The sequence below is a fragment of the Macrobrachium rosenbergii genome, chromosome 42 (assembly GCF_040412425.1).
Source record: "Macrobrachium rosenbergii isolate ZJJX-2024 chromosome 42, ASM4041242v1, whole genome shotgun sequence".
Classification (NCBI taxonomy): Eukaryota; Metazoa; Arthropoda; class Malacostraca; order Decapoda; family Palaemonidae; genus Macrobrachium; species Macrobrachium rosenbergii.
The window spans coordinates 8,504,789-8,525,783 of record NC_089782.1 but is presented as its reverse complement, the minus strand read 5'-3'; the positions used below and the strand labels follow the sequence as shown (position 1 = coordinate 8,525,783).

General features: G+C 43.1%; 1 protein-coding gene across 5 annotated transcripts in view; it reads left to right on the top strand.

Moving 5' to 3' along the window:
• Positions 1-20,995, top strand: part of LOC136827933 (uncharacterized) — a 231,455-nt gene that overhangs the window by 91,697 nt on the left and 118,763 nt on the right. For all 5 annotated transcript variants that reach the window (XM_067085396.1, XM_067085395.1, XM_067085399.1 and 2 more), the window contains one exon: positions 16,957-17,170. In XM_067085396.1, coding sequence (XP_066941497.1) covers positions 16,957-17,170 — 214 coding nt within the window. The remainder of the gene's footprint in view (positions 1-16,956; positions 17,171-20,995) is intronic.

Genomic DNA, 20,995 nt, shown 5'->3' with positions numbered 1-20,995 from the left:
ATTGGTCTGCCATGGTTTAGACTTGTTAGGGGTTTTAGACCAGGTGAATTCTTTTGTATCTGAGCAAGATAATTTCCTGTGGTCTAGCTGGTCCATTAAGACACTTCCCCTGCCTCTGGCTCTTCAGAGGAAGTATTGTGTACCCTCGGAGAGTCCATTGCCAATGAAACAGGTGGACCTGGACTTGACACATCTTTGCCCTGGGTTTTCGCTGGACTGTCAATGTGTGAAGGAAGTCTCTCTCTTGCAGGCAAAGGTGGTGGCACTGTAGTCAATTGCCATGTCAGGGTTCCAGACTGTCTCTTGGTTAGATCTTTGGTCCCTTACAGTGGCCAGGATCACTTCCTCTTTTGGGGGTTTGTACAATTGAGGGGGGAAGACTGAACAGGGGACCTCCTTTTGCTCGGTCTGGGTGACTGGGCCTGGCAGGCAGGGTCACTATCCCGGGACCCCTGAGCCACTTTCTTCGAAGAGCAGGAGGGGGATGAGGGAGGACCTGCTTGCTCTCTTCTCAACTTCTCTCGCTGGGTCACGGTTAGGTTCCATATGTTTGTTCCTGAATCGCAGAAGGACCTCGCCCCATGGGAAAGAGGTGAATGCAATGCTCCAGAAAGGTGCTGTAGAAGTCTTCTACCTCTTTCCCCACTGAACTGGTTTGTTTGTCAGACCCGGTTTTAGATTGTAATGGTCCGTTCAGTTCTTGATAAATCAGAGAGGGTGACTTCATGCTTTCAGTGGATTTGAAGGATGTGTATTTTCAGTACCTATATATTGATCCTCCTGCAGCAAGTACTTCCTCTTTACCCTGGGTTGTGGGGGGGGGGACAATGTTCTAGTTTAGGGCACTTTATTTTCGACTCTCAACCACTCCCCAAGTGTTCATTCAGGTGTTCATGTTGATTTCGGCTTGAGCTCATTCGCACAGGTACGTCTGTGGAAGTACCTGGGTGACTGGCTGGTCCTGGCGAGCTTGTTGCCACAGTTGCTTAAGGACGGAGATCAACTTCTTGAGTTTATGTCACGACCTGGGTGTAGTGATCAACTTGAAGAAGTCATATCTCTTGCCTAAGCAGAGGGTAAAGTATCTGGGCATGCTGATAGAAATGGCGGCAGCTAGGGTCTTCCCTTTGGATTCTTGTATCGGTAGTTTCAGAGAGGCAGCACAGAAATTCCCGTCTTGACAGGAACCACCTGCTCAGCAGTAGCATGTTCTGGGTCACTGTCGTCAGTGGAGATGGTCCTTCGGGTGGCTTCACTTCCGCTCCCCTTAGTGGAGGATGAAGGAATACTGGTCTTTGGCGAGGAACCCTCCTTTCTCTCCTGTTCAGAGGAAATGAGAGATCTAGCTTGGTAGTCAGATTACAGGAGCCTTTTTCTATGGGTGCCATTGGGCATTCCCCCTTCAGGAGGTGCTTCTGTTATTGGACGCATCTACTGAGGGATGGGGCGTATAGCTGGAAGAATTGTTGGTTTCAGAATGACAGACACTCCCTTATCAATGTCCTAGAACTCAAGGCAGCTTTCTTAGCCCCGCAAGAGTTTTGGGACCGAGTGATGGGGCACTTCGTGGTGTTGATGAATGACAACACTACAGTAGTGGCATATGTAAACAAGCACGGGGGGACTGGTGTCCTTCCAGCTGCACAGGTTGATGACGCAGGTGTATGAGTGGGCAGTAGTACACTTGGAGGAGCTGTCAGCCAGGTACATTCCAGGGTCTTGGAATGTGGTGGCAGACAAGTTCAGTCACCAGAGCCAGGTGAGAGGGACAGAGTCCCTACCCAAAGAAATTGCTGAGTCTTACGGGCAGGGCTTAACCCTCATTCATAAGATGGCTGCCTCCATGCCAACATCATGCAAATAGCTGCCCACATAGCATAATCATCTCATTGTATCCCCCTGTATCTTTTTCTTCTGCTGCCGAGATGCTTGTCGTTCTAGGTAGCTGAGAGAGGGAGAGTTGCTGCAAGGATTGAAAGGAACCTACCTGGGACAGCGGCCATATTAGGCCCTAATGCGGTCCAGTCTTGCAGTTGAACTGTGAGTGCCCGAATTCGTCCTGACTCCTGGTTTGGCTATTGTTGAGAGCGGATCCCCATTTCCCGCTTGTACCTTTCGCAGGACCCCCACCTCTGCTCCAGCCACGTGTGTCAGTTGAGGGTAACCCTACTGGATCGCTCGCTCCTTTGGACTCCTACAAGGGATGCCTTTATCATGTGTGACATACGACATATCTCAGCTCGCACTTTTGTTCATGAGATGCGATAAGGAATTTTGCCCTTTTACAGCACAGTTTAATAATTACATAAACTTATCTATTATTGCCTATGTGTGCCCATGGTTATAATTAATTTGTGAGCTATTATTGTTATTTGTTAAGTAAATGTTGTTACTTGTTAACTGAGTACGGTATAATTATGCTTTACAATAACTTGACGAAGAGAAATAACTAAGGTTAGTACTGTATTCCCATTCTTTCTATTCCTCTCAGTATTTTTTTATTACTGTCAGCCATTTTATAGAATTCCGTTTTACAGCCACAGCTGGCAAGTATCACTGGCGACCTTGCCAAAGTTTAACTAATTAAATTAACGTAGAAATTTCCCAAGTAAAAATGTGTACGTAAATTAAAAGCATAAAGAATGAGCTGAGAATCCAAAGTCACGAGCGAGAGGCCTCTTAAAATTTGCGCCAGGCAGGTTAGCAAACTGTAATGCCTCATAGTGATAGGAATTTTAAAGATCTTGCACATATTTACAGTGGTTAAATCATTATTTTTACAATTAACCCTTAAACGCCGAGCTTCTATTTACAAAAATCACAGCACGCTTAGTTTTTAAGACTAAGAGTTCATTTTTGGCTCCTTTTTTTGTCATTGCCTGAAGTTTAGTATGCAACCATCAGAAATGAAAAAAATATCATTATCATATATAAATATTGGAATATATGACAGCACAAGAAAAAAATTTCATATATAATTGTATACAAATCGCGCTGTGAGCAAAACAGTTAAAGCTAATGAGTTATTTTTTTTGTTGTATTTTACACTAAATTGCGATGATTTTGGTATATAACAAATTGTAAAACGATCAAAGCAACGCAGAGAAAATATTATCACAAAATGATGCATGAATTCGTAACGTGCGGACGTAAAAAAAAAGTTTTTTCAAAAATTCACCATAAATCGAAATATTGTGCTAGAGACTTCCCGTTTGTTGCAAAATGAAGGTAATTGATTGAATATTACTAGACTGTAAGTTTTTTAGCTTACAATTGCAGTTTTCGACCATTTCGGTCGAGTTAAAGTTGACCGAAAGTCAAATTTTTTCTATTTATTGTGATTTATATGAAAATATTTCAAAACTGATTTAAGCTACAACCGTGAGTTATTTTTTGTTGTATTCTACATGATATTGTGCACATTTTCATGTATAACACTTTATGTAAGGCCTAATATAAAACGGTGCGAAAATTACGACAAGGTGACTAAAGAAATTCTGAGATTTTCAGCAGAGTTACTGCACACGGAGGGAAGGAAAAAGTTTTTTTCAAAAATTCACCATAAATCGAAATATTGTGCGAGAGACTTCCTGTTTATTGCAAAATGAAGGTAAATGATTGAATGTTAGTAGAATGTAAGAGTTTTAGCTTACAATTGCATTTTTCGACCATTTCAGTCGAGTCAAAGTTGACTGTAGGTTTAAATTTTGTCACTTATCGTGATTTATATGGAAATATTTCAAAACTGATAAAAGCTACAACCATGAGTTATTTTTTGTTGTATTCTACATGAAATTGCGCACATTTTCATGTATAACACTTTATGTAACGCCTAATATAAAACGGTGCAAACATTACAACAAAGTGACGAAAGAATTTCTGAGATTTTCGGCCGAGTTACCTCGCGTGGACGTAAGGAAAAAGTTTTTTTCAAAAATTCACCATAAATCAAAATATTGTGATAGAGACTTCCAATTTGTTGCAACTGAAGGTAAATGATTGAATATTACTAGAATTTAAGAGTTTTAGCTTACAATTGCATTTTTCGACCATTTCAGTCGAGTCAAAGTTGACCGAAGGTTGAAATTTTGGCACTTGTGATTTATATGAAAATATTTCAAAACTGATAAAAGCTACAACCATGCATTGTTTTTTGTTGTATTCTACATGAAATTGCACACATTTTCATATATAAAACTTTATGTAACGGCTAATATAAAATGGTGCAAACATTACAACAAAGTGACGAAAGAGTTTCTGAGATTTTCGGCCAGGTTACCGCGCGGAGGTAAGGAAAAAGTTTTTTTTCAAAATTTCACCATAAATCGAAATATTGTGCTAGAGACCTCCAATTTGTTGCAAAATGAAGGTAAATGATTGAATATTACTAGAATGTAAGAGTTTTAGCTTACAATTGCGTTTATCGACCATTTCGCTCAAGTCAAAGTTGACCGAAGGTTGAAATTTTGTCACTTATCGTGATTTATATGAAAATATTTCAAAACTGATAAAAGCTACAACCATGGGTTGTTTTTTTGTTGTATTCTACATGAAATTGCACACATTTTCATATATAAAACTTTATGTAACGGCTAATATAAAACGGTGCAAAAATTACGACAAAGTGACGAAAGAATTTCTGAGATGCGTTACTGATGCTCTGTAGTGCGAGAAGAAAGAAATTCACGCATGTGCGGCTGGATAACGCTTGTAAACAAAACAACAGTGTGATCCGTGAACTCCCAGCATCCCTCAAGGCACGTGATTTAAAATCTTTCGCAAACTAGGCCTATAACTATTTTTCCACGAATATTTAAAAATACTTTTTGTAGTCGACGTACCGTATGTCCACTCGGCACCCGACAGACAATTTTAGTCAACGTACGATACGTCCAGTCGGCGTTTAATGGTTAATGCATGCTATATTTTGATTTTTAAAGTAAAAGCTGTTTCACTGCATGATTTAGAAAAGTTAGTCCATTTTAGCCAAGCACGTGTTCACGTAAACAAAAGGCAAGCCTGTTTTAGCCTAGCATTTGGTTGGTAAAACCAAAGCGAGGGCTAGATTTTTGTGCCAGAACCCTACGCAATTTCAGCAAGGGAAATAGCAGAACTTCGCTGAGCCACGTTTTACGTGATGCTACATTGTCAGGCTGTTTGTGCATGCTACAACTTTAGATGGGGGTCATGCTTGCAAAGTTAGCGTTTATTTGCTAGGGAGTAGCGTTCCAACAAATTTTATTTGATAAAATGCAAACTGCTTCATAACAAAACTGTTTTCATGGAGCTTCGGCCTCGGAGGCAAATTTCCCCAGTGTTAGGAGTTAGGTAACGTAAATTTATGCATGCTTTTTATATTTTACTTTGTTTTAGTGGGATAGGCATATACAATTTGGTAGGGAATGTTTATTGTCATATAGATTCTGTTTTTTATGACCTAGGGTGTTATATAATGCTTTCAACACTGCTAGAATTTTCTAGGCTTGTATGTCCTATATATACATTTCATTCTTGCATTCTGCAAAACCATTAACTGCCCTGTACTTCTTAAACAAACTGCACTCACGTGCCTACACAGTTATTGTGTCCTCACACACCTGTTTGTACTTATTGTACCTAAACATTGCACATATGTGCCCATTTTAATTTGTGTATCACTAACACAGCTCACTCTTGTTTCTATTGTTGCAATGGATGTCATTTGATTATTCTGTTCTGTTCTTATGGAACAACACCTCTGCTCCACGTGTTACTGTTATGTCCGTGGGCAAGTTGAGCCTCATTGTTCTTTGTAACAGCTACCCGTTGTTCATGAACCAGCTGCATATTTTGTGCCTTTACTCACTTTGTGTTTCCATACAAAGCTTGCGCTGCATGCCATTCTGCACCTATGAGGTAAATTCCATAATGTGCCACATAATTAGTTTCTAGGAACTCTCCTACACCTGCGTGCTAATCCCGTAGTGTGTCATATCTCCATTCTGTGGAATCCATAACACTAGTGCCAGCGTTACCCTTGTCACAGGGACACTTCCATTCCAGTGTAGCCTATCAAGGTACACTGCCATTTAGAGTTGCCTCAGAGGTGCTCTCCATTCTAAAAGTGTGGCCTAGGCTGGCTCTCTTCCTTATTTTGCATACACTCTGACCACTTCAGAGTGCCTTTTCATTTTTCCGCGCAGTTGCTTGTGTGGCCATCCTAAAATTTTAAGAATTTTTGGGGACAATCAGATCCTGCTCTAAGCCTTAGCAGCATGTTAGCCTAGGGGTATAAAACCTTCACTGACATAGGGAAAGGTATGGCCCTGAAGGGGACAGAGCTGACCCAGTGGGTCCAAGAGCAGGTCGTGGCTGCCAGGAAGGAGAGAGCAGAGAGGGTAGAGAAGTAGTATCAAGAGAAAGGAGAGCAGCAACAAAAGGCAGAAAAGCAGTGACAAGAGGCAGAAAAGCAGTGACAGCATGAACTGGCCTTAAGGGAGAAGGCCCAAAAGAAGGAAAAGTAGCAACAGTATGAGGTAGCCTTGAAGGAGGAGGAACTTGAGCTTGAGAAATTAATGCAGGACAGTGCCATGGCACTGGCCCAACACTGAGCCACTAATTCATCCCTGGCCTCTGCTCCTTCCATTATATCAAACATAAACTGCCTCATACCTCCCTGAAATGACCCCAAGCCAGAGGAGTGGGTGGAGTATGTCGAAACTCTTCAGTGAGTACAAGCCTACCAATACCGAGAAGGCCATGATTCTTGCAAGACACATGGCCAGCAAGGGACAGGATGCCCTCAACTCATTGGAGAATGGTAACCGAGGAAACCTTGAGGCGGTCAGGAAGGCCACAGAGACGGCATATGAGATTACGCCTGAGCGTTGGAGACAAAGATGGAGAGGTCCTCCTTGGAGACAAAGATGGAGAGGTCTTCCCAAGGAGGTCGGCCAAACTTGTTCCGACTGGCGCTACAAAAGTCTTACGTCTTGCGGCGGTGGATTGATGCCTTGGAGTGCAAGGAGTTCGAGGACTTATTAAGTCAGCTCCAACTTGAGGACTTCCTCCATTATGCACCTGGCCCCTTGGCTTTATACATTAACAGGAAGCAGCTAAGATTATTCAATGACTGATGCTGCCTGGCTGATGATTACAAGATGTACCACCCATCCTCCAGCACCTCCCATATGTGCATAGTCCCTCCTGACCCCACTGCCTTGTCTGTCCGACAAAAGAATGGGCACTTCTCAAATCCACCTGTATGTAATTATTGCAAGATAATACGGCATGTAGAAGCTCAGTGTAAAGCTAAAGGGGGGCCATATTGAAGCCCCCTTCTAAAACTAGGACTCCCAGCCTACCCAGACTGTAACCACTCCTCATAGAGATTATAGCAAAGTTTATTGTCCCACTTGTAAGCAGTACGGGCATTCCCCGAATTTCAAGGATTGTCCTGGATGGAAATCTGGTCGTCATTGCTCTGGCGACCACCAGCTGAAGGGCCCACTTTTGTTGCACCTCCTCGAGGTCATTATTGCCTTCAACAGGTCTCTGCATTTAGAGACACTGGCGCTCAAATATCCCTTATGAGGCGAGACAAGGTATCCAATGGGGCCATCATTGATAACAAGCCTACAACTATTATAGGCATTAATAATTGGAGGCTGACACTCCTTACGGTCTGACTGAGGGTCACTAGACCCTGCAAAAGTAGGATTTGTACCCTTGGAGTAGCCAATAAGATTCTTGGAGACTATGACCTCCTCCTAGGACAGGATCTCTGTCCTGAGCCTCTTCCCAGGCCTTCCATGGGTCCTGCCCCTTCCGAGTTTCCTTCAGGCGCTGATGATCATTCCAGCTCTGCCATTGAGCCACAGCCAGTGCCTGTGCCTGGCCAGTTGTTGAGCCTACACCAGAGCCAGATCCTGGTTCTTTGCAAAATGTACAAACTTGGATGTCTGGCACTCTTGGCCCCAAGGCCGCTGACGTCTCTTCTCCAAATCCTGTGCCTGAGCCTGCCTTAGCACCAGTGCCAGCGCACACTGCCGATTTCCCTTCAGGTGATCCCAGTTTGGCCCCCCTCTCGTCTACTGGTCTGGCCCCGCTAGCAGTGTCCAGCCGAGAGCTAGCCTGAGGTTCAGTAGGGTCTTTCCTGGATTCCCCTGATCACAGCGGAAGCTCATTCCCCAGTGCGGCCTCGCAACCCATGCCTGAGTTGGTCCCAGTAACCTGAGAACCTCTTGCACCCACAGTCACCTCTTCTTCTTCACCACTGTCCCCAGCAGACAAGACTCTCGAGGACGACCATCTCCGAGAAGCCCTATTTAAGCTGGTCACTGATGTGGAGGCCATGCCGCAAAAGCTAGCAGAACTAGTTGGAACCACCGGTAACCAGGTTGATGCAGCAGCTGAGGTAGTGGCTAACTCAGTGGTTGTTTCGCCAGTTGACACAACACCCACAGTCAATCCAGGTCTAGACCCTAGGGTAGTTGTATTGCAGGCCCAAACCTGGCCCAAGGGTCTTCTCAACCTCCTCTGGAGCCACCTGCCCAGACCCCAGCTAGGAGATCTCAGCCGAAAAGGCAGAAGAAATCAAGAAGAAAGAGGAGTAAGGGGTGTAGAAGGTCCAGGTAGTTAACAGAACCACCGAGCTCTCATGGCACTTGTGTCCTATACATATACAGTGCCTTATCATACTCAAGCAGTTCTGGCACCTTGCTCAGAGGATGCCTAGATTGTCTCCTAACCTGTAGTCTAACCAGGATTTGTATCTATGAAATATGTTATGTTCATACCTTTGTGATTTGCTAAGTCTATTCTCTAGCATTCCAGCTTGCCCATGTTTGAAGTATTTTATCTTCCTACTTGTGAAATATTCAATTGCGATACCCGGTTGTATTATATTTAATCTTATTTTTATTATTATTACTAAATTTTGGGATGCAGCTCGACATTCCCACTTACATTTACCATGTCCATTTATCTTAGGGGATATATCATGTGCATGTGAGCTAGTTTGTCACTTTTATAGTGCTATGTTAGCGTGAGTCTGTGGAATTCAGTTAGTTCAACTTTGCGACCTTCGTGTCAAGTTAATTCAATATTTAGGTTTTAAAATTGATCCCACAGACAGTACTTCATTTAAATAAGTGCAGGCTCATGTCCTTAGCATTAGATAGTGCTATTTTATTTTATGTACAAAAGACTAGGCTTAGATGGCCAGCCAGCCAAAACCTCCCCTTAATTTAGAGTAATTTACATTTGCTCAGGTTAATTCTGTTCTTGCAGACCTTCCGTCCTGTTAAGGACAAAATGTCTGTTAACCCTTAAACGCCTGTTGGACGTTTTAAACGTCGTCCAAAATTGTCTGTCGAATGCCGAGTGGACGTTGCAAACGTCGACTGAAAATGCTTTTTTTAAATATTCGCGGAAAAATAATTGTAGGCCTAGTTTGCGGAAGATTTCAAATCCTGCGCCTCGGCGGATGCTGGGAGTTCACGGATCCAGCTGTTGTTTTGTTTCTGAGCGTCATCCAGACGCGCATGCGCGAATTTCCCCCATCTCGCATCAGAGAGCATCAGAGCAGCACCTTGCGTGAGCGATATTTTGACGCAGACGTGTTTTGTTGAACTTTTGCGAGTGTTAGCGTATTCGTGCTGCAACAGAACGTTTGCAGAGATGTCACAAAGGCGTCAGGACCGTGAAAGGCACATACTGCCTGTCGGAAGTGAGCGTGTGAGGCGAGTTTTAGGCTGGGATGCTGGAGAAGACCCAGCATCCAAAGTGAATTTTAACATTCGGTCAACTTTGACTCGACCGAAATGACCGTCTGCTTGCCGTAATTTTTTCCCGGTTTCATATTATTCGTTACATAAAGTTTTATACATCAAAATGTGCGCAATTTCATGTAGAATACAACAAAAAAATATATCATTCCTTTAGCTCTTCACAGAGTTTTAATATTTACATCGAAATCACGATAACTGACAAAATTTTAACATTCGGTCAAATTTGACTCGACCGAAATGATCGAAAAACGCATCCGTAAGCCATAATTATTACATTCGAGTAACAATCAATCATTTACCTTCATTTTGCAACAAACGGAAAGTCTCTAGCACAATATTTAGAATTTTGGTGAATTTTTGAAAAAACATTTTCCTCCGCTCCGCGCGCGCGAACTCCACTGAAAATCCTGTCATTTCTTGCGTCAGCTTGCCGTAATTTTTTCGTCGTTTCATATTATTCGTTACATAAAGTGTTATACATCAAAATGTGCGCAATTTCATGTAGAATACAACAAAAATATATCATTCCTTTAGCTCTTCACAGTTTTTTAATATTTACATCGAAATCACGATAACTGACAAAATTTTAACATTCGGTCAACTTTGATTCGACCGAAATGATCGAAAAACGCATCCGTAAGCCATAATTATTACATTCGAGTAACAATCAATCATTTACCTTCATTTTGCAACAAACGGAAAGTCTCTAGCACATTATTTAGATTTTTGGTGAATTTTTGAAAAAAAAAATTTTCCTTCGCTCCGGGCGCGCGTACTCCGCTGAAAATCCTAGCATTTCTTGCGTCAGCTTGCCGTAATTTTTTCGCCGTTTCATATTATTCGTTACATAAAGTGTTATACATCAAAATGTGCGCAATTTCGTTTAGAATACAACAAAAAATATGTCATTCCTTTAGCTCTTCACAGTTTTTTAATATTTTCGCCGAAATCACGATAACTGACAAAATTTTAACATTCGATCAACTTTGATTCGACCGAAATGATCGAAAAACGCATCCGTAAGCCATAATTATTACATTCGAGTAACAATCAATCATTTACCTTCATTTTGAAACAAACGGAAAGTCTCTAGCACATTATTTAGATTTTTGGTGAATTTTTGAAAAAAAAATTTTCCTTCGCTCCGCGCGCGCGTACTCCGCTGAAAATCCTAGCATTTCTTGCGTCAGCTTGCCGTAATTTTTTCGCCGTTTCATATTATTCGTTACATAAAGTGTTATACATCAAAATGTGCGAAATTTCATTTAGAATACAACAAAAATATGTCATTCCTTTAGCTCTTCACAGTTTTTTAATATTTTCGCCGAAATCACGATAACTGACAAAATTTTAACATTCGATCAACTTTGATTCGACCGAAATGATCGAAAAACGCATCCGTAAGCCATAATTATTACATTCGAGTAACAATCAATCATTTACCTTCATTTTGCAAGAAACGGAAAGTCTCTAGCACAATATGTAGATTTTTGGTGAATTTTTGAAAAAAAATTTTCCTTCGCTCCGCGCGCGCGGACTCCGCTGAAAATCCTGTCATTTCTTGCGTCAGCTTGCCGTAATTTTTTCGCCGTTTCATATTATTCGTTACATAAAGTTTTATACATCAAAATGTGCGCAATGTCATGTAGAATACAACAAAAAATATATCATTCCTTTAGCTTTTCACAGTTTTTTTATATTTACATCGAAATAACGATAAATAGAAAAAAATCAACCTTCGGTCAACTTTAACTAGATCGAAATGGTTCAAAAATGCAATTGTAAGCTAAAAAACTTACTGCCTAGTAATATTCAATCAATTTCCTTCATTTTGGCATAATTGGAAAGTCTCTAGCACAATATTTTGATTTTTGGTGAATTTTTGAAAAAAACGTTTTTTTACGTCCGCGAGTTACGAATTCATGCATCATTTTGTGATAATATTTTCTCTGTGTTGCTTTAATCATTTTACAATCTGTTATATACCAAAATCATCGCAATTTAGTGTACAATACAACTAAAAAAAATTAACTCATTAGCTTCAACCGTTTTCCTTACAGCGCAATTTGTATACAATTATATACGAGTTTTTTTTTTTGCTGTCATATATTCCAATATTTATATATGATAATGATATTTTTTTATTTCTGATGGTTGCATACTAAACTTCAGGCAATGAGAAAAAAAGGAGCCAAAAATGAACTCTTAATCTTGAAAACTAAGTGCGCTGTGATTTTTTGAAAAAAACATTTTTTCCGCTTCGGCGCTACCTCTCGGAGGCATGCATACGGGAGACGTTTTTGAAAATAGGGCTTCGGCGTTAAAGGGTTAAGGTGGGGAGCTCTTTTAAGGACGGGGCTTAACCCTTGCTCATAAGATGGATGCCTCCATGCAAACATGGTGCAAATGGCTGCTCACATAGCATAATCCTCTCATTGTATCCCCCTGTATCCTTTCCTTCTGCTGCCGAAATGCTTGTCATTCTGGTAGTGGAGAGAGGGAGAGCTGCTGCAAGGATTGGAAGGAACCTACCTGGGACAGCGGCCATATTGGACCCTAAGGTGGTCCGGCCTCGCAGTCAGCCATGAGTTCCTGAATTTGTTCTGACTCCAGGGTTGGCTGTTGTCGAGAGCGGATGCCCATTTCCTGCCTGTACCTTTTGCAGTACTGCCACCTCAACTCCAGCCACGTGTGTTAGTTCAGGATAACCCTGTTGGATTGCTCCTTTATACTCCTACGAGGGATGCCTTTATTGTGTATGACATAGGACAAATCTCAGCTCGCACTTTTGTTCGTCGCCTGAACCCATCCACGTGCGACGGGACAAGGAATTTCACCCTTTTACAGCACCGTTAAATAATTTCATATCCTTATCTATTATTACCCACATGTGCCTATGGTTATAATTAATTTTTGAGCTATTATTATTATTTGTTAAGCAAATGTTGTTACTTGCTCACCGACTATTATTATGCCTTTCAGTAACTTGATGAAGGGAAATTAGGCTTAGTATTCCCATTCTTTCAGTTCTTCTCAGTTTTTTGTATTACTGTCAGCCATTTTATAGCATTCCATTGTATGGCCACAGCTGACAAGTAACAGGAGAGACTCTTCAAGTCATGGGGAGTCCTGACCATGATCTCTTTATGACCCGTTACAACAGGAAGTTACCGGTGTTCTGTTTAGTTGTGCTGCACCGTGGGTTGTGTTAGAAGACGCTTTTCGGCACCCAGGGGACAGCTTAAAGGCTTATGTCTACCCTTCATTTTGTTTGATTCATCATGTGATCAACAAGGCTCTGATCACCCTGAATTTCAGATTAACTCTGGTGTTCCCAGTGGCCACACTCCGAGGATTTCCTGGACCTGCTGGCTCTGTTTGCCGAGATATTCCCGTGGTACAACCATCTGTGCCAGCCACACATTGAGAGGTCATCACCAGGCAGTGAAATTGCTGGCACTTCACGCCTGGAGACTATCCAGCATCTCCTGTGAGCGAGAGGGTTGTTTCTTGATGCATAGTAAAATGTGTGGATACCTGCATAATCCACAGTGGCTGTGTACCAGGGGAAATGGGCAGTCTTCTGTGGTTGGTGTAGTTGATGGGGTTTCTCTCCAGTTAGAGCTACTCTTCAGCAGGTAGCAGACGTTCTTGCCTTTCTTCGCCAAGAGGAGCGTCTCTCTGTTTCGGCCATTAAGGGCTATAGGCCCGCCCTTGGCCAAGTCTTTCAGTTGAAGGGAATAGATCTCTTGTCCTTGTGAAAGATCTTTAAGTGTCTGAGAAGTTTTGAACAGTTTTGCCCACCCAGGGAACTCAGGCCCTCCCGAATGGGATGTGACTTGTCCTAAGTAGCCTAGCTCATATGCCATATGAGCTGTTGAGAAGTTGTCAGACAGAGATCCGCCTCTAATTCTGTTTTTCTTGCTTGCCCTGGCTTTGGTGAAGAGAGTAAGTGAGCTTCATGGCCTTTGATGCTAGCAATGGAGGGGATGGGGATCTTTTATGCTCAAGTTGGTCCCAAAACTCATAACTAAGACTCAGAATCCATTGGTCCCTGATGCCAGATTCAACTCCTTTTTGATCCCCTCCTGAAAGGACTTTGTAGCTATTGACTGGGACAAGATGCCACTTTGTCCAGTTAGGGTGCTGCAGTGCTACCTCAAGAGAACTTGGCATCTTGGGCCTGAGTGTTGACGCCTCTTCGTTAGTACTGGCCTGGCCAAGAAAGAGGTGTCCAAGAGCACAATCTCTTTTGGGCTCCTTGAGACATCAAGTGAGCATATTCTTTGTCTGACAAGGTAGACTTGAGTTCAGTCCGGGCAAAAGCTTATGAAGTTAGGGTATCACCCCATTCTTTGCATTCTAGAAGAATCTGTTGGTTCAGCAGGTACTGCGGGCAGGTGTGGTTGCGCCAGAACACATTTACCTTGTTTTACCTTTGGGACGTTGCCTACAAGTCCTTGGATATGTTTTTCCTTGGTCTTGTGATGGCTGCTCAACAAGTTATGTAGTTCATCTGGCTTCCCTAAGGGGACAGGCAGCATCTTGTCAAAGGTGTTTCTCTGGAAAGTAGCTTTGCTTTACTCTTGGAGGGACGGTGTTTCTGGCTCTCAGCCCCCCCGCCCCCTTCCAGTGTTCATATGACTGTTCACTCTGATTTCAACTTTGGCCCATTCATATGGGATATGTCTTTTGAGGTACTGTACCTGGATGATTGGCTGGTCCTGGCAAGTTCCTGTCTTGACAGGAACAACCTGCTCGGCAGTGGCAAGTTGTTCTGGGCCACCTGTTGTCTTTGGTGGTTAGATGACAGGAACCTTAATAAGATTGCCACTTGGCACTACCCCTCCCAAGATGCTTCTGTTTTTAGACATATTGACTGAGGGATGGGATGCACACCTAGAGGAGTTGTTGGTTTCACGTGAGTGGGACCAGAACAACAAGCACCTCCACAACTGAAGGCTGGATTTTTGGCTCTGTAGAAGTTGCAGGATGAATGATGGGGCACCCTGTGGTGTTGATGAGGACAATACTATGGTAGTGGCCTGTGTCAGCAAGCAAGGGGGACTGGTGTCCTTCCAGCTTCACAGTTTCACAGTGCAGGTGCATGAATGGGCAGTAGTTCACTTTGTCGACCTGTCAGCCAGGCACATTCTAGGTTCTTGGAATGTAATGGTGGACATGCTCACCCATCAGTCAGGTGATAGGGGTAAAGTGATCTCTACACCAAGGCATTGTGGAGAAACTCTTTAATCTTTGCTGAGCTCCAAGTATAGACCTGTCTGCAACCTGGCACAACAGAAAGGTCCTGATGTTCTGTTCCTAGTGCTGGACCCAGGGCCTGTGACAGAGGATGCCTTCCAGCACCTATGTAACCTAGTAGTGTGTATCTTTCCTCCATTTTGCCTGCCTTGTTGGATGATCAACAGGGTGCTGACCACCTCAAATCTTAGGTTAACTCAGGTGGCTTCCATGTGGCCAAATGCAGAATGGTATCTGGACCAGATAGCTCTGTTATCTGAGGTCCCAAGAGAGATTTCCCCATGGTACAGCCTTTGGTGCCTGCCGGACATTGAGAGGTATCACCAGGCAGTGGAAGTGCTGGCATTTCTTGCCTGGAGACTATCCAGCGTCTCCTGCTAGCGAGAGGATTTTCTCACCGTACAGCCATGGAGATGTCTGGATACCTGCATAAATCCTCAGCAGCTGTGTACTGGGGGAATTGGGTTGTCTCCTATTGTTGGTGTCATCAACGGAGCTTTGCTTCAGTCAGAACAACTCTTCAGCAGGTAGTGGACTTGCCTGTCTGCCATCACTGAGAAAAGCTTCTTTATGTCATGGCCATTAAGGGCTATAGATCTGCCCTTGGCCAAGTTCATAAGTTTAAAGGAGTTGATCTCTCTGAAAGTGCACAGGGAAGAGGAGAGTGGAGAGAATTTATGTCTAACCACAAAGAGAAAGCTGTTTAAAAGTAGTTATGCTGAGGATGATAATTTAAACAATTTATTGTATTGTGAATGTGTAGAAAGTTCTGCTTTCCATTTTCATTTTGCTTTTGATCTCTTGACATTCTCTTCTCATATGGTTTAATCTGACATTTCATTTTTTATTCAATCTAATATTTTTCTATTGTTTAAATATCTGACATTCTTTACTCGCTCATGGTAATTTTAATTTTAGATTCTGTTCTTATTGTTTAATCTGAAATCTTTTCTTTCTGTGTTTAACTGACATTCTTTTTTTTATTTTGTCACTATTGTAAATGAGTTAAAATCTTTTGAATAACTAATAAATTTTGGTTTTCATTTTTTAATCTGACATTCTTTTTGCATTTTATTTTGATATGACATTTTCTCTTTTTATTTAAAGGTGAAATTCTTTCCTCTTTAATAAGCGGTAAGTTCTACTTTTCACTTTATTTTAATTTTATTATAGTTTTGTTTGTATTTATTGTAATGATGTCAGGTTCTGATTTGTTTTAATCTCTGATATTCTTTTTAGTTTTCTGTAAAAGAAAACTAGTGAGATGGCTTTGTCTGTCCTTCTGCACTTTTTCTGTCTGCTCTCAGATCTTCAAAACTGCTGAGGCTGCAAATTGGTATGTTGACCATCCACCCTCCAATCATCTAACATATCAATTGCAGCCCTCTAGCCTCAATAGTTTTATTTTATTTAAGGTTAAGGTTAGCCATGGATCATGCATCTGGCACCACTAGAGTCCAATTCTGGAGGCATTGCCGACACACCTTCACTTGATTGCATTTAGGGAGCAACTGAGCTCCGCCCAGTCATAGTTGAGAGTTTCATACTACAGCACATTGAGAGGCTCATAATGATGTCAATTGAAGACAGTTACAACAAGATCATGACACTGCTGCTCATCGAGAGAGGTTCGTCTAGATCCTCAAAGGTGCTTTTTTTAATTTCGACTTGGTCAGCCTAGGAACACAGGCCACCATTGGGCCATGGCAGAAAGTTTCATGGCCATGGTTGAGAGTTTCAGTGGCTGTAGTTGAGAGTTTCATACAGCATTATACACTGCAGAAAACTCGATTGCACCAAGGAAACGTTGGCGCATTTTTTACTTTTTTTTTTCGTCATCATTGTAAGTGAGTTAGGGTGTTTTGAATAATTATCATATTCTGCCTTTCACTTTGTTTTAATCTCTCACTTTTTTTTTTAACAGTTTGCCATGCAGAGATGAATGCCATTATGAACAAGAACAGCACAAATTTAGCTGGATGCACAATGTATGTTGCCCTCTTTCCATGCAATGAGTGTGCGAAACTAATAATTCAGGCTGGCATTAAAGAGGTAATTTTTCTCTCAGATAAACATATGCATAAACCAGAGACGGTTGCCAGCAAATTGATGATGGATATGGCTGGAGTTTTGTACAGGTATAAGTCTCCTTTGCTGTTAGTTATTAAAGTATAATACTTGAGCACTGTGCAAATTGACAGTAAAATTAAGCAAAAAAAATTAGCCTCTTAAGAGTATAGTTTTTTTATTAAAAGACGCTTTTTAACTCTGCTACACAATATACAAACCATCATTTGTCTTTACAATAGATGTAATATACTTCAGCTCTTTTCAGTTGGTCGACTGCTTTTTTTAACTTTAAACAAGGTGGTTAAGTATGTAGTTAACTACCGACTATGAGTGAGAGTCCTGCCCACCAAGTCAGTATTTATTCATTTTGCTTTTGGCCGGGGAGAGAGAGAGACGTGCCCTCTTCCCTCTGTGCCTGCTCTTTGACTGATTTGTTTGTTTATGTGATATTTTTGTGGTATATTGTGTTGCTCTTTTTGCTTATATCTAGACATGAAGTGCTTATATGATATAATGCAAATCCAACTCCTTGTTTTACCCTTGTGTGTTGCATATTCAGTATTCTGATACAGTATAACTGTTCATTCTGGCATAATGCAACCCCACAACTTTATTACCCTTGAGAGTGGTCAAACTGGTTTTTACATTGCCAAGACAATGAGCCTGACTGGTTTCTCACCTCGCTTATGACTCTATGACACGCTTTGTCTTTTTTGGAGAGAGTTTTATTCCTTTGCAGTGCGAAGGAAGGTTTGCATTCTGGAAATTATTTCTTGACATTTTCAATGTTTTAGGTTTTCCAGATATTGTAGAGCTCAAGGGACTTGGGAAGTATGGGTTCTCTCGTGAGCAATACCTGTGGTATTGCACTGTATGTTGCCGATCGCTCATTCTGATTTGTCTATGAGCATGCAAGCAGCTGTTGCTCGGGTTCCTACAGAACCTGTGGTTTTTCGAGAGAGAGAGAGAGAGAGAGAGAGAGAGAGAGAGAGAGAGAGAGAGAGAGAGAGAGGAGAGAGAGAGAGAGAGAGAGAGAGAGAGAGAGAGAGAGAGAGAGAGAGAGAGAGAGAGAGAGAGAGAGAGAGAGAGAGAGAGAGAGAGAGAGTGTGCTCATTCCCTCCTTCCCATTCCTGCACGGGAATGGTGCAGGGGCCCCAAGATGGCGATAGACTTGTGTTAGAAGTTGAAGAAGAGATTCGATTTATCGTTGTCTTCGCCTTCATCTTAATTGTGTGCTGTCTCTTCTTGGTGCTCTCTCATGCCTTTGGACTCAGGGTCTGTGCTGCAGGTCTCACCAAGACCCTGCAACATGGGAGAACCAGGTGTGCGGGTCTCCTCAGATACTACACGTTGAAGAGGTAACCTGTGTCACTGATACTAGTTCCAGGAAGCCACCTTTCCGGACTAGTGCATACCTCTGCCCGTGTTTCTTTGGATACTCGGGTAGAGGGAGCAACCGAAGATCGTCTTGTATGTGACTCGGAAGCTCTGAGTGCTTGGACCTCTAAGGAGAACCATGTCACCCCGGGTACTTGGGTTTCATAGAAACCCTGAGTTACCTTTACCAGTATCATGGAGTCATTTCCACGAATTGGTATAAGCATACCTCTGCTTGAGTTCCCCCAGACACTCGTTATTCAGGAGCTCCAGGTGCGAGGGTCTGACAGGACCCACGTCACCATGGGTACTTGGGTTTCTTCGAAACCTTGAGTTACCCTTTACCACTACTGTACCATGGAATTACTCTGTGGGCTGGTATAGAGTCTACCTCTGCTCAAGATTCCTTGAATTTTTGGATAGTGGAAGCAACTGATGCATGATAGATTTATGCTTCGGGAGCTTCAGGTGTGTGGTTTTCAAAGGAGACCTGTGTCACCCCAGGTACTTGGGTTCCTAGAAACCCCAAGTTACCTTTACCAGTACCTTGGAGTCGCCTCCACAGACTGGTGTAGGCTCTTCTACCGCTGACTGGTAAGAGAGAGAGAGTGAGTGCACAGCATGCAGGTGCTACCTCACCCCCTGCCAGTGCTCGCCCGAGTACGCGGCCAGGGTCCCATACAGGTGCAGCTGGCCTGCAAGTCCACTCACCTGGATAAGCTAAGAACAAGTTCCCATACAGTCCTCTTCATATGCAGAGGCCATACCTTGAAGAAGACTGCGGTATGTCGAGAGGAGAGCCCAAGTCCACGCCTGAGAGTGCATGATCGCTCTCCCTGGGTCAGCCCTCACTCACTTCGCACGAATGAGCCTGCTTACCTGGGGATAGCTCCCGTGCTCGTTTGCTTGAACCCGTTCGCTCTCCTTGGGACAGCCCCTACCCATGTTAGTGTGAATGGGTTCTCTCTCTTAGATCCATGCAGTCATCTTCACTGCAGGCTGACAAACTTTCATGGCTTTCCTCTCCTGTCGGGGCTTTGGCTCTGGCAGGTCAGAGAAAGGTGATCGGCCCCTCTCACCTGTTTCCACAACCTCCTGGGGTTACACCAGGAGCTGTGAGTCGGACAGAAGTGTTCGCGATTGGGATCTCATGTCCCAACGCAGCCCTCCCATGAAGCTTGCAGTCTGGGCTCGGTCCTAGGATTGGGCCAGTCATATGCTCAAGTGTTCGAGAGAAGGTCTGGAGATTCTGTCAAGGCTTCCCTCTTGCCGAGAGTAGTCCAGGAGTCCCGTGACCTGGAAAAGCTTTAAGGTTTTTTTCCTGAGGACACGGACACCTCTGATCTTCATAGAACTTATTTGGAGATAGTGTTGCTGATGTGTCATTGCAGTGATCTTGGGAAGAGAAGACCATGGCTGCTTCCTTGGATCGTAAGTCTGCCCTCGAAGTTTTGGTGACCAAGGAGGAGCCCAAAGCTTCGTTGGTTCGATCTTCTTTGCTTGCAGAGGCCACGGCCTCAAAGAAGACTTAGCGCGTCTTCAGGATAGCCTGTGCTCACGCCCATTTGTGCACAATTGCTCTTCCCGGGACAGCCCTCATTCACGGTCGCGAGAACTGGCCTGCTCGCCCGGAGATAGCTCCATGTGTGTTTGCATGATTACGTTCACTCTCCCAGACCTGTATGGCTGCCATCACCATAAGTTGACAACCACCCATGGCTTTACACACCTGCAAGGTCCTTGGCTTCCAGCAGGCATCATAAAGGTGCTAGACACTCTCACCTGTTCTCTTACCTCCTTGGAGTCTTCTGAGGACCGGGTATCAGACAGTTTTTGGGTTCAAGACTGGAAATGTTTGTGCTTCCATCCTTTCCCAACCACAGTAACGTACATTCCAGATTCGGTCTGCGGACCGAACTAGTTGTATACTTACGATCTCAGGGAAGATACTTAGCTTCCCTGTGGACTGTTCGTCAGCCATCGAAGCTTTTTGGGATCTCCTATAGGAAACCAAAATTGATGGACTAGTCATGGTTGCAACTTGCTGAAGGGGTTTTTAGCCAGGTGAATTTTCTCATGTATGACAGGACAGTTCAGCCAGGTTTCTCCTATCATGCAAGACACTTCTTCATTCTTTAATTCTCTAGAAGAATTCCTCAATACCTCGGAGAGTCCTTTGTTGACTAAATAGATTGACCCATGTTCGAGTCCATTGCTGAAGCCTCCCTGCAGAGGAAACTTCCCTTTCACAGGACAGTAACAATGGAATTGACTGCCATGGCAGCATTCCATACAGTCCCCTGGATGGATCTTGGTTCCATTATGTGGCCCAGATTGCTTCTTCCTTATCTGGTTCTCATAGTTCAGGAAAGGAAGTCACATTCAGGAGATCGATGTTGTCTGGAGGTAGAACCGTCTTCTACCTAGCCCACCAGACAGCTAACCTGTGTGCAAATCCGGCACCAAGAGAAGAGACACTATCTTGACTCAGGTTACCAGGTTCACTGGTTACGAGT